Source organism: Blennius ocellaris (genome assembly GCF_963422515.1).
Source record: "Blennius ocellaris genome assembly, chromosome: 12".
Classification (NCBI taxonomy): Eukaryota; Metazoa; Chordata; class Actinopteri; order Blenniiformes; family Blenniidae; genus Blennius; species Blennius ocellaris.
The window spans coordinates 13,701,117-13,718,171 of record NC_137661.1 but is presented as its reverse complement, the minus strand read 5'-3'; the positions used below and the strand labels follow the sequence as shown (position 1 = coordinate 13,718,171).

At 40.7% G+C, this 17,055-nt stretch overlaps 1 protein-coding gene across 5 annotated transcripts in view; it reads right to left on the bottom strand.

The window, feature by feature from the left end:
• Positions 1-581: 581 nt before the first annotated feature.
• The window catches only part of obscna (obscurin, cytoskeletal calmodulin and titin-interacting RhoGEF a), a 46,775-nt gene continuing 30,301 nt past the window's right edge, over positions 582-17,055 (bottom strand). For 2 of the 5 annotated variants that reach the window (XM_080506114.1, XM_080506118.1), the window contains 32 exons: positions 16,807-16,971; positions 16,481-16,639; positions 16,218-16,395; positions 15,864-15,977; positions 14,894-15,061; positions 14,323-14,425; positions 14,119-14,248; positions 13,904-14,009; positions 12,015-12,123; positions 11,668-11,786; positions 11,464-11,576; positions 10,991-11,159; positions 10,719-10,806; positions 10,434-10,634; positions 10,261-10,321; positions 10,105-10,182; positions 9,840-10,012; positions 9,614-9,640; positions 9,356-9,508; positions 9,189-9,234; positions 9,021-9,098; positions 6,954-8,697; positions 6,680-6,808; positions 6,445-6,558; positions 4,790-4,957; positions 4,550-4,655; positions 4,079-4,318; positions 3,558-3,781; positions 3,424-3,438; positions 3,085-3,181; positions 2,443-2,592; positions 582-1,298 (listed from right to left, as the gene is read on the bottom strand). In XM_080506114.1, coding sequence (XP_080362240.1) covers positions 1,121-1,298; positions 2,443-2,592; positions 3,085-3,181; positions 3,424-3,438; positions 3,558-3,781; positions 4,079-4,318; positions 4,550-4,655; positions 4,790-4,957; positions 6,445-6,558; positions 6,680-6,808; positions 6,954-8,697; positions 9,021-9,098; positions 9,189-9,234; positions 9,356-9,508; positions 9,614-9,640; positions 9,840-10,012; positions 10,105-10,182; positions 10,261-10,321; positions 10,434-10,634; positions 10,719-10,806; positions 10,991-11,159; positions 11,464-11,576; positions 11,668-11,786; positions 12,015-12,123; positions 13,904-14,009; positions 14,119-14,248; positions 14,323-14,425; positions 14,894-15,061; positions 15,864-15,977; positions 16,218-16,395; positions 16,481-16,639; positions 16,807-16,971 — 5,703 coding nt within the window. In that variant the 3' untranslated portion in view covers positions 582-1,120. The remainder of the gene's footprint in view (positions 1,299-2,442; positions 2,593-3,084; positions 3,182-3,423; positions 3,439-3,557; positions 3,782-4,078; positions 4,319-4,549; positions 4,656-4,789; positions 4,958-6,444; positions 6,559-6,679; positions 6,809-6,953; positions 8,698-9,020; positions 9,099-9,188; positions 9,235-9,355; positions 9,509-9,613; positions 9,641-9,839; positions 10,013-10,104; positions 10,183-10,260; positions 10,322-10,433; positions 10,635-10,718; positions 10,807-10,990; positions 11,160-11,463; positions 11,577-11,667; positions 11,787-12,014; positions 12,124-13,903; positions 14,010-14,118; positions 14,249-14,322; positions 14,426-14,893; positions 15,062-15,863; positions 15,978-16,217; positions 16,396-16,480; positions 16,640-16,806; positions 16,972-17,055) is intronic. The other 3 variants (XM_080506116.1, XM_080506115.1, XM_080506117.1) reach the window with 3 other exon arrangements.

Here is a 17,055-nt window from a genome sequence, read left to right as displayed (position 1 = left end):
TTTTCTCCTTTTCCTCTGTATACTCAGTCAACGGTTCACTCAGTTTGACGCACACAAGGGATACTGGACTGAAATGTTTATGCTCTCTGCTATGTGCATCAGAGGTTGTATTAGATTTAGTGAATTGAATGTTTTTTAATAGATTAAAATAAGTGTAATCCAGACATTTCTGTCTGCTGGCTTAACTGGCATGTAAAAGGAAACGACTCTAAAACTGCCAAATCCAGTGCAACATTTGGTGATTAAGTCCAGTTTGGGCTCGAACCAAGTAGTTTAAAAGGTTCAACATCATATATTTGTTTTGTTAAAATCTACAGAAAACTAGCAATCAATTTGCCTGTAACTATGTGGTAATTAAAAAACAAAACTATGCTGGTTTGTATACAGGACAAACATTATGTATAAAAAAAGATGTACATATATATGCTCCATATATTTTAAAGATCACAGAAGTCAATCTGATGTATAGGACTATCACTGCACAAATTAGATGTAAACACTGGTGTGCTATTTGTCATATCTATGCATGTTTGTACACAAATGAGACACAATAAATAACTGAGGACAATAATTTAACTATTTTGTGTCATTTAATATTTCAGTTATTAACCGTTTCAGGCAGGACGTTCATTCCAACACACCGTCATTATGAAATTCTGACATGTCCAATATAATCTACAAGTTTAGCAATTCATCATTTTTACATTGCAACCTTAAGGCACATCATTTAAAGTTTTAAATAAAATACTGCATATTTGTCTGCTTTCTGCAGTTCACAGGTTAGGGTTTTTGCTTTCATGTGAAGCACAGCACAACAAGTTTCCAAATCAAAACTTTACTACTCACGACCCACTGCGCACTAAATACCGAGTAGAAGTTTTATCCCTGATATGTTTTCATATAGAGCAAAGCACAAAGAATGCAGCACACACACAGACGCAATGTGATACATCGGTACAACTTCAAGCACACAATTTAAGACACATCACATTCTTCAGAAATTGGTACACCAAAATTATATTTTAAATCGGATCCCCAACACACACGCACGCAAAACATGAAATGTCGTGAGGCTGCATGCCGCAAATGAAAGAAATTCTTCTTTATAGGCACTGTGGCCTCACTGAGAGGTTCCCTGCAGCTTTGTGCGCACCTGATCGCGTTTCTCTTCTTTCTGCTGGAGGTAAGCTTTTAGCTTGTCGGTGGAGAAACACACTTTGGAGGGCCGGACTTTGTGTGGGGCGCGATGGGCCCGCAGCCACGGGTTCTGGAGACATTCGGCTGCAGTGGGTCTTCCCCTACACATTTACACAACAACAAAGTAGGATAAGGATAAGAAATGCAATTATGCTTGTATTTTGCAAAAAAACCATTAATTCCGACACTAATAATCTTTCATACCATTTGCTTGAAGGATAGATAAATTGAGCACAATATAGATATTTCATATAACCAGTTACCAAGTCTGAAAGTAATGAATCACAAATACTCACAATTGTCAATAATTATTATTTCTGGGTAGTTTCAATTCTTTTAAAGGACTGTATTGGTCTGAAAATAAGGTTTTTTTTCCCCCCTGAAAAGAGGTTGGGGAAAAAAACCTTAACTTTGAAGTTTAATATTCAGCTCCTGGTGTTATGAATTCTGACAGCATCACATGGGTCTCAAAACAAGAATGAACATGCTGGATACAATCTGCAAACACCTGACTGAGGTGGACTAATATTAGGTTCTCGCATTGAACAGTCAGTTCAGGAGCACACCAGGAGGAGGAAAAGTCAGCGACACTTTGTTCTTATTAACAAGCCACAGTTTTAATGATGCTGTATCTTAAATGCTCTGGATGGCAGTGAGAATGATGCACTGGAGGGGCAGCAGGTGGAACTGGAGCATAACTGGAGAGAAACCAGTGAGGTAGGAGATCTGTGTGAGTAATAGTCCGAGGAGACTAAAGACCGCTGATGGTATTAAAAGTGTATGAAAGGAGAAAACATCTGACAAGTTTAAAAAAGTCACTGTGTGTGCGTGTGCTTGTCAGTGTTCCATGAAAGGTATATAAAAGTGTTTATAACGACTCTTTAATTCCATGTGTTTCTTATATGTCTTTTTTAAAATTATATAAAATACTATTCATGTTTTATGAAAACAAGATTTGGTCTGCAAAACCAAGTGAGTCTTGTCAAGGGCTCATGTTCGATTATTGTAAGTTGTATTGTTGAGTTATAATAAGGGTCATCTTACATTTGGACCAATATTGTATGTCATTTTATTCAAACTTAAGTACAACTTACACAATATGAGCTATTGTGCCACTCCAAAAATGATCTTACATGCATAAATTAAATCAAATGCAAATAAAGGTTTAAGCAACAAATTAGGCGACATTAGCAGCACTTCAACTTGAAGAAGAATTTCAGTAAACTCGTTGAGAGCATCACTCACCAGGATTTATTATTGAGGCTGCTCTTCATGAAGGTTAAGGCTCCTTCTGACAGACCAGGGTAACATTGTCCAAACTGGATCTTCCCTTTCTTGATGTTTCTGTCTTGTTCAAAGCCAAGCTCTGCTTGAAATGGACTGTCGGCACTCAACCTAGTGAGATGAGAAGGAAAAGGAAAAGAAAAGAAAATCCCACACATTTACTGTCTGCAATATAGGTAATATTAAATACACTCACAAACCCCAACATGTTATTCTTTTCAGAGGCTCAAATATCTCATCAGCTAATCACAGGTTTGCATACTTGTTACTAATGTGAGCTTAATGTTGTGGCAGGTGTGTGTACATCGCTGTGTACAACTCAGGTCTGTGTACATTGGGAAGCCACAAAATAACAACAACTTTTGGACAACTTTTGGATAACAACAACTCCTGCAAAGACATTGGCCACATATAATGTTTTAAGGACCTTGCAACTAGTCCAAATTAGTGTATACGGTGTATCTTTTGAAGCTTTAATAAAATTGCATTGTCCACACGATATGTTTGTGATATAGTATATACACGATTTTACAAATAGTATCACATGCCAGCAACAAACCCTTGTGAAACCTTTATCAAATGTAAATTTTTCTCTTTTCTTACATGATGAATGACAGGACTCCAACAGCCCAAATGTCGGTCTCGGGTCCAACACCCTGACCTTCCAGGATCTCCGGAGCTTTAGGAAGGACAATATAAACTGACAAAACAGACAGACACAGGATAATGTTTGTAAAGAGATGTGCTCTTGCATTAATGGTAATTTTCATTCACATGCAACATTTTCTCATTTATGAAAAATGTTCAAATGATAAAAAAAAAAAAAAAAGTAAATGATCAAAAACATAGACTTGGATTTGTTAGGTTATGGTAGTTGAGGTGGGTGAAGTTAGGCCAAGTTATTTCCATCCATCAATCCGTCCTCCCTGAAAGAATCTGTACCTTTGCTGCGGCAGTCTGTTGGAAGGCCACGACAGTCAAAGGTTTAGTACATTAGAAGGATCTACAGCAGTGCAAGCATTAAGATGTGACACACTTTAGTTTTCCGACAGATTAACCGAGAAACAAGTCTTTACCTTTGCTGTCTGACAGACCATGGATGTGCTCAATTTGCAGCGGCTGTCCGGGTGTAAAAGACTGAGCTGAACCCAAATCCACAATCTTCAGGCGGTTACAATCATCTACCAACATGTTGTCAGATTTCAGGTCCAGGTGGATAACACGGCGGCTGTGAAGGTAGTCGACTGCACCCAGAATCTGAACCAGCAACTCTGCCACATGGGTTTCAGCGTACAGATCCCTGAGGGACACAGACACACATGTATGTGGATGGACAGGTCTTCAGTCCAGCACAGTGTGAACACAGTGTGAATAGACAGTCACACTCACACACACACTCACATTCACACCTTCAGGAAATTTAGACTTGGAGAAAACTTGACCCAGGAAAATGTACATCAAAAGAATATTATGAGGGCTTCTTCACTATGAACACACTACGTATTAGCAGAAGTTTACATTTTCTGTTCTCAGTATTGTAAAGCAGTCATGGCTAAAGATCATGGTGATGATGGCTGGTCTTTCAGCCTTTGTTTACCTTGCAGCCAGACTGTAGAGCAGCTCTTTGCCAGGGCAGAGCTCCTCCACTAGCACAAGGTGGGAGGGGGTGATGTAGGCAGTGTGCAGGTCGACCAGGTGGGGGTGATGAAGCCTCTTCAGCAGCTGGTACTCCCGCAGCACCAGCTGCCTCTGCTCTGGCTGGTAAGGAGTGATCTTGGCTGCAAACACTTGGCTGGTTTCTACATTCCTACACAAGGTCACTATGCTGAATCGACCTCTGAAAACACAGAAAATCAGTGAGCGAGGAAGTTTTGGATTGCGTCACTAAACAGTCTGTGTTGTTAAGGTTCTGGTCAACTGTGAACTTGAATGTATTTGATTTTATGCGAAGTGGCGCAGAAAGCCAATTTCTTTTTAATAGGAACAAATAAATACAGGTTTAAATCAAATCAACGTGTTCATTAACAAATATTGACAGCAAAACAACAGAAAAAATAAACAGACCCACCTGTTGATCTCTGAGAGAAAGTTAAAGCACTTGTGTGTTCCTTGTTGTTCTGATCCAGTCACCTTTGAACCCAGTGACTCAGTCTGAATAAGAGGAATGTGAATATCTGTAAAACAAAACCAATACAGGATAAAACAGATTGTAACTCTTTGTGGTGTAGCCGTTGGTATTTGAGAATTAATTAATTAATTGTATAATTTTTTAAGTGTTGGAACAAGCAAGCAACAGCGTGTTTCTCGCCTTCGGGATGAGTGGATAAGACAACTGGAGCTGAAGCATCACTGAACGGTCCCGCTCCTGTCTTTGTGACGCAGCCCACCCTGAACACGTAAGAGGCTCCTCTGGGTAAGTCCTTCGCCACAAAGCAGCTCTCTGTCACTTCGTCTGACAGGACTGTCCAGTCCCCGCCTGAAGGGACACGAGACTCATGAGGTACATATTCTCTCCATTTTTATTCACGTTACAAACCATTAGGAAGAACAATGATTTCAGTGAGACATTTAAAAAAAATACTTGACTAAATGACAGACATAAGAAATCCAAATGTTATGCATACAGATAGTATATATCTATGCCCTCATAGATTTACTCCATAGCAGGAACTTTTAATGAACTTTAAACCCACCAATGATGCTCTAAAACCTATGTTTTGAAAACTATAGTTGAAGACTCACAGTAGGTCATGGACAGATCTTCTGATTGAGTAAAATTCCTAATAATTCTGTGAATTTATTTTTCCGACTTAAAATCAACCTAGAGTGTGTGTTTTCACAATGCTCAGATACCGCTGCCCACTTTTCACTGTCTTTCCTCCTGTCACCCCTTCACAATGGGAGTTCCCTTAAACTGAAGAAGAAAGAGTCCTGAATGTTCGCTTTATCAAAGTTGTTCAAAATAAAGACAGGTCTCAGTGTGTTGTGTTAAACAACTAAAGTTTAAAACCAAACTGTGTATTGTGATTTGTTGAATGCTCCCTTACATAGTGTTTTGTTTTTATCCCAGAGAGTCACCCTTTTTTTGGCGTTAAAGTTTGGAAAACACTTCAACTTAAGACATTTTTATTGATATCATGAAACTGATGATTTGTGAAGGCCTCCATTTTTTCCCCCAGTTTGTAATTCAGTAAAATATAGCTAACACATACAGATGCTAGGCAATAATCACGTACGTCAGTGATTCCCAACCGGGGGTACACGGACCCCTAGGGGTACGCGAGGGTATTGCAGGGGGTACGCAGAAAGATTATAAATTAGCCTACAGTATCCACACACAAAAAAAAAAATTATACTATATTATATTGTATTATATCATGAATTTTAGTAAGGCCATACGTTTATTTTCCATGAGTAGCAGTTCGTCCACAGTGATTGTAACACTACAATGCACATAACATGAAAAGACTATAAAGTGGCGCGCTTTAAAAAAAAAAAAAAAAAAGGTTCACGTTCTTGCTGCGGGCGCGCACGATTCGCGAAGCTAGCTAACTCTAGCTGCATACCGACTGTAAACATGGATGCATGGCTAGGCAGGAGTAAACGTCCAGCTACCACTACTGCTACCGTCGCCTCGGACGCAGCCACAGGGGAGCCCAGTGAAAAAAGGAATTATGAAAGACTTATGAAAGACAAGCAAGCGCAAGTGTCTCATTAAAAGGTATGTTTTTACACTCACAATAATTGTTTTATTTAAATGAGCAGTTGGATAGAAAGACAAAGGGTTAAATATAAGTACACATTAAGGCGAATAATCACACACGAGAGAGGGGGTACTTTTCACATGGAAACCAGCTCAAGGGGTACACTGGTCAAAAAAGGTTGGGAACCACTGACGTACGTAACACAAACCATCACTTTAACAATGAAACCATTTCTGTGTTGCCGTATCTGTGAACTCACCGTCTGTACAGTACTGCACACAGTAGGTGATGGGATCACTTGACTGAATTGGTTTCCACACCAGCAAGACTCCACCTCCATCCAACTGCATCACTTCAGGTTTGCTGGGACACACTGCCAGAAATAAATACAGAGACAAAGTAAAACAATGAAAAGTAAATCATTCTGGGAAATATGTCAGTATGATGTAAAAAAGGTACTATGTAGTTCAAAACAAAAAAAAAAGCTTTGTCACCTTTAGTCTTTTTGAAGGCGGGTATTTTGAAAGATGGCAGGAGTTTGGAGGTTTTCTTTTTGGTACTCTCAAGGCCTTTACTACGATGCCTCTCGGGAGGGACCGGAGATGACCCTTTCACGATCGGCCCTGTTATAAACACAAAACAGGTCCAATTTTTTTTTTTTTAATTCCCAAGACAATGCCAGACATATACTCATCACTGTACAACAATATAAAATGTTCATTTTATAATGACTTATTGTGTTGAAGGAATAAGTTAGCCATAGTTTACCTTTACTCACGTCCTCCTTACTGGAAGACCTAGAAAACAGTTTGGTCAGGCTCGAGGCTGACGCTCTCATTTTCTTCCTCAGAGACATAGTGGGTGTGTCCGGCTTCATGATCTCTCCTAACGTGGGTCCTAACTCTGCATCATCCAGCTGAGAGTAGGAATTGCTGGACCAGGATTGTCTGCGGAAGATATTCAACAGTCCAAGTTTGGGTGACTTTCCTGTTGGTGGCCGGATTTCGAGCGCAGGAGCGGATGCATGCCTCTGGAGGCCATAGCCCTCTTTCTTGTCTTTGGCCCTGGGAGGTCTCTCTGGAGCCTGCAGAGATGAGAGGCTGGGGCTGGGGCTTGGCACTGAAGACATCCCACGCTGACCTCTGCTGCTCGTTGATAAACTGGGATTGGAGCGAGTGCGATTACGTGGCGGTGCCTGGGGAAATGAGCTTCTAGGCTTTACCTCTTGAAATGCTCGTCGGGATCGTGAAATTAATGGCTCGCCCTGGTCATCATATCCTTCACTCTCTCCTGACCTGTATCCTCCTCCAAGATGACCATGACTCAGCTCTTCCGAGGAGCCGAGTCTACTTGACGACTCAGAACCACCGTGTTCTAAGACAAATGACTCAGACAGAGAGACCTGGGAGCCAGCAAAGAGATTTCCTTCTGTCTGCTCCTGATCCTGCCTGTAGCTCATCCTGTCTCGGGCAGACACATCTGAGGAAGCAGATGAAGTACTAAATGTGCGCTTCCCTTCAACCGGAGCCACTGAGCCTCTTCTTCTTGGGGCTTGCTTTAAGTTTGGGATGGTCAGAAATCTTCTCCCTGCCACTTCATCATCTGTATATTCCTCCTTCATACTCTGAGAAGCTTCTTCTTCGCTCAGCTTTTCACGATGCGGCGAGCTTGGAGAGCGACGCGAATACTCATCAAGAGACCTGCTCCTTCTGTGGGAGGGGGCATTGGCGTGGGCAAGGCTCACGCCACTGTCAAAGGAGCAAGCTTTCTGCATGGTCGGCTGAACGGATCCTCGTCTTTGTCCACGGTCTTTCTCCGTTTCATCCTCCACGTATTCAATAAGAGGCTCATTGAGGCGACCCGAAAAGCTCCTCCTGAATGGCTTACGCCCTCTCTCCTGCTTTTTGGCCTGGAATTTGTCCCGTAATGTCATGTGTCTGGCAGACATTGGTGACAGCTGATGAGAGGAGCTATAGAAAGTGCTTCGAATGACGCTCCCACGAGGGATGCGGCCTCCATCACTTCCTGAACCCTCATCTCCCTCAGAAAGGCAGAGTGAGGGACTGCTGTCCTTGCTGAACTTCCGTTCCCTTTGAGGCGTTTGTTGGAATGACACTTCTGATGATACAACTGACTGGCGGCTGATACTCCGCTCTAACACACTCCTCCTGCCAAGCAGCTCTGCATCCTCCTCCTCCTCCCCCAGTGTCAAATCGTCTTCATCGTCTCCGTCTCCATGGAGCTTGGCAAAAGGCTCAGGGATCTGTGCTCTTTCCATTAGAGGATCATAGTCTTCCTCTGTTTCCTCTTCCTCCTCAGTCTGGCTGTAGTGTTGGAAAAAGTCCCAAGAATCTGCTTCATCATACTCCGATGAGGAGCCACTGCTTGGCGAGGAGCTGCTGTGCTCCTGAGGCTCACGGGGAACCGTCACGGCAGTCTGTCTGAGAGGAGCATCGAGGAGCTCGGGAATGGGCCTCAGTGTCAACACTGAACCGATGCATGTCAAAGAACGCTGCACAGACAGATCAGAAGGAGAAAAAAAAAAACTATTGGTGAAATCATATTTTTAGGAATGGCGGCCTTTATAACTTTAAAGGATTTGTAGTAACAATTCTTCATTCTGGTATTACAGTAATCTCTCAAATGCATGTATTATTTACTCCAATGCTCAAGACTCAAACACTGTAAATGAGGATATTATACTGTTTGACTAGACGTTGTTGTCCTATTGTTTTTAAACCACATGTGCTTGTGCAGTTGGACAGCTAAAACAACGCAGAGGCTGAAAAAGACTCATGCATGGAAAACACAAATCTGTCTATAAAAAAAACGTACCTGCCATTTCCTCTTGGAGATGTACACTTTCAAACTCCTTGAATTGATTTCATCTGTATCCTCACCAGCATGTTCATCCTGATCACAGTCATCAAAGTTTGGTTAAAGAAAATGAGTGTGAATAGATTACATTTACAGCAAAGCTCCAATCAGACCTTTTCATCTCACCTGGAACCATTCATGACTCAGGCATTCAAAGGCAGATGGACGCCTCCTGGGTTCAGAAAAATAGGAGTTAGAAATGCGCACCCTTTTACAATGGACACTCAACCTGGAGTGCTGTGAAGTATTGTAAATATCAAGCAGAATAATTCAAAATAAAAATGCCTCCATACTCTGGATCTGACTGAAGGACCATACGCAGAAAATTGACAGCTTCAGGACTCCGGTACATGACATCAGAGGCATCCCAGTTGAGAGTCCCCTCCCCGACCCTGAGCAGTGTGCCCCGATCAGTCTCGCCCACAAAAGGGCATCGGCACACCAAACTATCAATTTAAGAATAAAGCAAGAGTTGGAAATCAAATGAAAAAAAAAAAGCAAACAAATATACCACATACATATTGATGTACATTATAGGCTTTGATACATACCACAAGTAAGCCACAACGCCCACAGCCCTGCCAGGAAGAACAAGAGAGGTTTAATATTACTTCCTGATTTACATTTAAGCATAATAATGACAAACCATTTTATCTATTAACAACTTGTAATCCCACAGAGTTAGGTCTTCAAATAATGCTTTTACTCAACAAGAAAAGAAATACTCGACAGTGTCATATCTACATTTCTAGTAGCTAGATCAGGAGTTAAACATACCAAATATCAGTGGCCACAGTTACGGGTTCCTGATGAACAATTTCCGGTGCAACAAACTCAGGTGTGCCAAACAAGCTGTACTGGTGTCTGGATGTGTCTATTTCCTGGCAGAAGCCAAAGTCACAGATCTTGATCTCATCTCTTGGTGGATACACCATTAGGAGGTTGTCAGGCTAATAGAAATAAAAAAAAAAGAGAATTTCATTAACTGAATATAATACACCACTGTCAAATAATGCCTTGGGAGCTGAACCAGAAATCTCACTTTAATATCCAGATGCAGGATGTTCAAGCTGTGAATATGGCCAACACCCTCAAGAATTTGCTGGATGTATGACTGAACCTGCAAAAAAAAAAAATAAAAAAAAAAATGTACCAACACTTAAACAATGAATCAGAAAAAGAAACTATGAGCTGGTACCTCTTTTTCTGAGACGGCTCCTCTGAGCATCAAATGGTCCACAAGTCCGTGGGAACAACAGCTGTACGTGATGTTAAAGAACTTACAGGAGGTTTGTTATGTAAAATGCCAGAGTAGCTCTCACAGTGAGAACAAGCAAGTCTGTATGCAGTAGCATGCAATGAGAGAGATACATTTCTGTGATTAACACCAATGTGCGTCTGGTGCAGAAGAAATCCAGCAGACAGGCCACTCTTGGGTGAGCGAGACGAGACAGCAGGTCTCTCTCCTGGAAGGCCCTGGTCCGAGTGTTGCTCCGCAGAGGCAAAAACTTGGCAGCAAAGACTTCTCCTGTCCTTCTGTGGATTACACGCTTCACAACTCCAAACGTTCCCCTAAAACAAAGAGCAATGATCTTAGAGCCGCATGAAAGATATGAAGTGCAGCTTCGACCTCGTCAGTATAAAGAAAGGGTTCACCTTCCAATTTCCTCGTGGATGTCATAGACAGAGAATAACTTCCTTCTTCTGCCCAGCTCCACCTCTCGCTCCTGACATTCCATTGGACCTGAAGAAAATCCATCAACATTGACAGAAAATTCTTTAATATAATATCACATGCACACCAATCAGACATTTCCTTTTTTTTTTTTTTTTCGCCACTGGGATGTTTTGCCTGTAAACAATTTTTTTTTCTCTAAATGAATTCATAAAAATCACCCCCAAAATTGTGCACATCGTTGTTTTCTAACCTTCCTCCACGGTCAGCTGGGCCTGGCACGAGGCATGGCCGGAGTCGTTGTAAGCAAAGCAGGTGTATACGCCACTGTCCTCCCCCTCGGGGCACATGATGGTCACTGAGCAGCGGGCACCATGTTGACCGATCTTCACGTTCTCGTTAGCTGTGAGCTCCTCACCGTCCTCCAATCGCAGAATGATATACTTTAATCACAAACTGTTTTTGGTTCACGGATCGATAAACTCTGGGACTATGACCTCTTAAAACAATGGGAGACAGATAACTACCACTTATGAAATTGGAATTTCAAAGAATGAAAGGGTACTCAGCAAATTTTAAAAGCAAGAGGAGACGAAGACTGAAAATTCTTAATTTTTGAGAAAATTATATATAAACACATGCAAAATTTGATATTACCAACAACTAGACAAAAACATCACTGTTGCAAACTGCCCGACTGCAAACAAGCAGAAATGAATCTCTCACCTTGTACCACTGTATTTTAGGAGTAGGTCTTCCTGTGATGATGGCCGTGAATGTACATGTCTGGCCAGGCTCAACATACAAATCCTCAGTGGCAACCTGGACAAATGGTGGAGCTGAAAAATAGGGTACAGAAAATAGCGATGAATCAAGAGTTGAATCTACGAGAAATGTCTTGCTCTTGGATAAATATAAGACATAAAGTACCGTCTGTAATTTCCTGCATTTGTTCTGAGATGTAGATCTCCTCCTCTTCCTCCTGGTAACACGGCAGCTGCTGGATGGCCTGATTTGCTAATGCAGCAGTGTGGACATCCACCTCAACTCTACATTCAAGGCACAGGACAAGAAAAGTTGATATGAAGCAAACATTACATAAATATTATTCACAACTCTCTAACCTTGAAACCCCAATAATAATATTGTATCACTAGGATCTAATTTCCCAAATTTTCTATTTGAAAGTAAACCCAATGAATTTAAGAAAAGAAAACACTGTCACAAACAAAAATAAAGAAAAAGAAGTCACCACATGAAAGTTTCACAAATCTTACTGTTCAGGATTTTCAGGAGTAAAAATCCTCGTGTCAACAGACGTAGCGCTAAAATCAGTCTGCAACCATTTATTCACAAGAGCGGTGGACCAGCCCTCTGAGTCAGCGTCTGTGAAACCCAAAACACAACAACGTCAGAGGACTGAAAGTAAGCACGTACTTCCAAATTGTAATGAATTATAGTGACGATAGTACATTGAAAAAGGAAATCTCAAAAGGTACTTTACCTCACAGTCCACCAACAGTACACATTATGTACGGTATCTCTTACCTGAGACCTGATGGGTTTGACCCCACTAGCCCACCACATCAACAAGACGTGGGCACAAGCCCACTCTTGCACAGACGCAAAGGGAACACTTGCCCAGCACATGACCATCTTGTGTTCGTTGGAGTGAAGAGTTAGCTGGTCATGCGTTGGCAGAAGGAGAAAGGGTAATGCTGAGTGGTTATGGGTTATCATGACAATGATGACTTACATGGAAGGATCCATGCGAGGAATCCCCTGCTTTAGGACGAGTATCAGAAGGATGGAAAAACATGTAGGTTATGGAAAATGGACATTAAAAAAACATGGTGTCAAAAAGTAATAATAATAATAATAATAATAATAATAATAATAATAAATAGTCCTGTGCAAAACTTACTGTTTTTCATAGAACATCAAAGGTAGGAATGATCTGGCCTGAATTACTTCCACTACTTAAACTTTTTGTAAGAAACAATTTGGAAAATCACTAGATACAACATGAAAATAACAGCTACTTGCAATTTACTTGCTTATTATTATCATTGACATTACTATTACTGTTTAGTAATAGTATACATGTATGGCACCTCTGGACTGGTTGTCATGAGTTTTGTATGATAACATGAGTCTCATGGAAATAAATGGAGTCTGTTTCAATCCATGCTCTCTTATGAAGATGAAAACATTGTAAAAACACACAAAAAAACATTATATACAATAAATGTATCAATGTCTTTTCAGAGAACAGGGTGGTATGGAGTTCAGGATGGTGTTCATGTTGAATGATAGCTACTATAGATTCCATTCATTATGGCATCAAGACATAGTCATGAATTGTTATGGTTATTTTTCCATGCAACTTTAATACGCTTTCATGTGTAAATTACATGCAAAGGATTAAATGAAGCTCTAGTGTTCATAGTTCATTAGGATAATATGTGAAGTGAGCCATAACATCGATTCAAGACCAAAATGTCAAGGTTGGTAGTATGGTTCAATATGATTACATTTAGGATAATTGTTGCTGAAATTATTGTTACAATTAAAAAAACATTTTTTGTTAAAAAGCTACACCGCTAATATTACAGTACAATTCTACAATTCTGTAGGTTAGTTGAACAACTTCAATGAAATGTGAGAAATGACATGAGGTACAGCTTTTGATGGGATCTATCATTTAATACAATTAATGACAGATGACATCCCTTAAAACTGTTATAAAGCTTTTTGTTTTTGTTAAATTCTTTTGAGTTATCATTCCATGTCATGGACCGGCAGCATGCACATTGTGCCATAATGTCTGGGAATCTGGCAGCAGTTGTGATGGTCACTGAAACTATTTATGACATGAGATTGAAGGAAGGGAAAATGTAAGTAAAGTCTTGACACAATGACAATTTTATAAAATGGATGAATGGGGAAACTGATCAAAATCGTTGCAGGTTTGTTGTTGGTCAAGTAAAGTGATATGACATGATGTTGATGGGATTTGAGGTGAGAACTGGACAATGGCATGTGCTTCGTCCCTTCACAAACACACATGAAGGAGTGAAATCCGTGTGTCGGCCACGTGAGAACCCCCCTATGGGTTCCCAATCAGTGTGCAGGATATTTACCTCAGCAGCTTTGATTGTCGTACCTTTAGGAGGCAAGTCCTGAGGCTGGTCACCCTCGATGTCAGTCGGTGGCACATAGACAGGACAAAGACCTGCCTTGCACTTAACGCAGCCAAGTTCATTCCAAAGCTAAAGGAAAAAAACCAAAATACTTCATTTTATATACCTTAAAGTTTATGATGTTAATTATTCTGGTTTTCTTGATGAATTGGACACGTAACAAATGTGAGTTTTATACCTCACACTCATACTGTCCAATGTCTTCAACAGTTGCCCTCATGACTGTCAGAGACAAGATCCCACTGCGAGCGTCGTTCACAATAGAGTACTTCTGCTGATCAGTCAGCTCTCTGCTATCTTTTAGCCACCTGGAAAAGCCAAACAGGCACGCATTTAGTATGGATAGTGACAAAAACAGTCAACAGCTGCTGTGCCTCCATACCTGATTCTCGGTAACGGAGTGGTGAGCGTGGAGCAAACAAACTGGATATCCTCGCTTTCTATGAGACAAGCACTCTCCAGTCGACTCACGAACCTGGGTGGGGCTGCACGCGAGAAGAAACACGAAAAGTCAGATGTTGCTGTGCCATGTATTTAGAAAATGAGCAATAGTAGTTGGTAGAAATATCAACATTGATTTCCAGTACAATCAGTAGAGTCAGTGGTTATAAAGATGATAAATGGGTCAGTAGAATAGAAAAGCCTATTAAAGAGATAATCATAAAAACAAATGTAATACCAGTATGTAAGCACAGGTAAAGTGGCGCTACTGAGTAAAATAGTTTGTAGTAGTATTCGATAGATAAGGATTTGTAATAGCAGTGATGAAGTTGTACTGTAAGATGAATACAATGATAATAGTAGTAGTATCAATAAGAAGGCAAACCATTGAAATGTCCTGGATATGTGACACACGGATATTAATAATCAATGTAGTTCAATCAAAGCACCAACTCTAGTTAACTTACAAACACATTTCTTCATATAGCAACGCTGTTGTGCCCCAAACTCACCCTGCACCACCACCTTGGCCAGAGTACCAGCGCTTCCCATTGAGCTGGTCGCATAGCAGGCATACTGTCCAGAGTCCTCTGCAGAGAGGCTGTCCAGGATGAGGCTGCAGGTGCCGGACCGGTCGGCCGTTATGATGTGACGTGGGTCATCCTCCAAAGGAAGGCCATCTGAGTGACAGACGTCAGGAATTTAAACTGAGGACATTGTGGAGAAAACCAAACAATGCACATGTGCAAATGTGACCAGCCGATAAAACGTTTTACATTGAATTAACAGAGATTGGTTTAAAATTGCCCTCAAATGTCTTAGCTTTTTTAGAGGCAAGATAAAAAAGAAAATACAAAATAATATATACACACATGTACCAGTGAATTCATCTTAGACAAAATAGTAGTAAAAAAAAATTAATAAAGAGCATTTCTCTGGGAAGTCTAACAGCAATATTCTCACTCTTTATTCAAAGGAATCGCTTTCTTTCCCTAAATACCAGCTGGAAAAGGCTCCGGTCTCTTTGGTGCTAATTTGTATGAAGCAGGTTAAGAATGTGGAAGAATGAATGGATGAACAGTCATTATGATAAATATTTGTGTGTAAATTTCTAAAGGGCAAAATCAGCCCAGAAACTGAAACATTAAAGCTGACAAACAACAGTTAGGTTGAATAGCAACACAACAATAAACAACAGCAAAAAGAGTAAAGAAAAGCTTAAAAAAAATTCATTAAATTAAGATTAATTTCGCTCATTTATGTCTGAAACATAAACTTTTGCATAGTTGATCTTACTTCCATATTCAAGTTCATGAATAAAATACTCAGCAAATGTTCACAAACACTTCAAAAATTAAAAAGGGGAGCATTTTCAAGTTTTGTACAGGCTTTTTCAGCCTGTACATTCTAATTAAACATAATTTCCTCTTAATTCAACTCATCACAATGCATGTACTACATGCTCTGGTTAATATTTCACACCTTTCAGCCAGTTGATGACTGGTTTAGGAGATCCGGACACTTTGCAGGTCAGTTTAATGGTCTGTCCGGTCTTTGTGGTGCAGTCAGCCAACAGTAACTCAAACACTGGAGGACCTGTTGTCAGAGGAAAACATATCAAATCACATGGTGAAAACATTTAGCATTTCAACACAATCCATACAGTTTTTTTTTTTTTTTTAAACCATCCTGAGCATGTTTTGCTTTAATTAGAAGAATGAAGCACAAAGGCAAAATGATAGCAATGATAGATATTTGAGCACTAAAGTTTTAGATTCATGTTTACTTATTTCTCTTTCTTCCAATCATGCATAATGTGAGCAAAGCCAGTCTTACTGTTAGTGACCAGACTGGACCTCTGCTGGAGCTCCCTCAGATCCTTCAGCCAGGAGAGTTTCACCAGGGTGGAGTGGCCCTGCAGGGTGTACCTCCTTATGGAGCCCCTGTGCTCATGACACACCACCCAAGACTTCTCATCTCCTCCCAAATTCTCTTTTATTTCCACATCATTCAGCTGGACAGATTAAAAGACGTCGGGAGGATAACGTGAGTGAAGGAGGCCTGGAGAACCAGAGCTGGTTGAGTAATGATGAAATTACCTTCATCTTGTTCTTGAAGGTGTAGGTGTCTCGGATCATGCTGGTGTCTTTTTTCAACTTGCACAGCACAATGCAGTCCTTAAAGAGAAATACTTGTCGCTGATGCCCTCTAGGGGCTGTTTTGATTTCTGGAGATTCCTCCCACACCGTGAACACTCCCTGAAGTGAACAAACAAATCATGCAAAACGAGGACGTTTAGGTCTTCGAGGTTGTTTCGCTGGCATTTCCTATTTAGATTGTATTGTGAAATGCAATCATTTTATTTATTTATTTATTTATTTTTTTAAGTGATTATAATAAAAACAAGTCAGCCATCTTTGCTCACCTGCCTTACAGGCTCACCCAGGGCTGTCAGAGGAGCAGGGTAGTTCTCAATGAGGGACACCTGGTGCAGGTTCTCAGACCTCCAGGGCAGACAGGAAACTACAGAGAAGGCATCCTCCAACAGGTAACAGCTCTGCCCACTCTTAGCCTTGTTCTTGATCAACTCCTACCGATCACATAGTCAGTTTACATCTCAGGCAAACAAGAATCAACTATAATCTGTGCAACAGCAGCCCAGGCTGCACTGCTC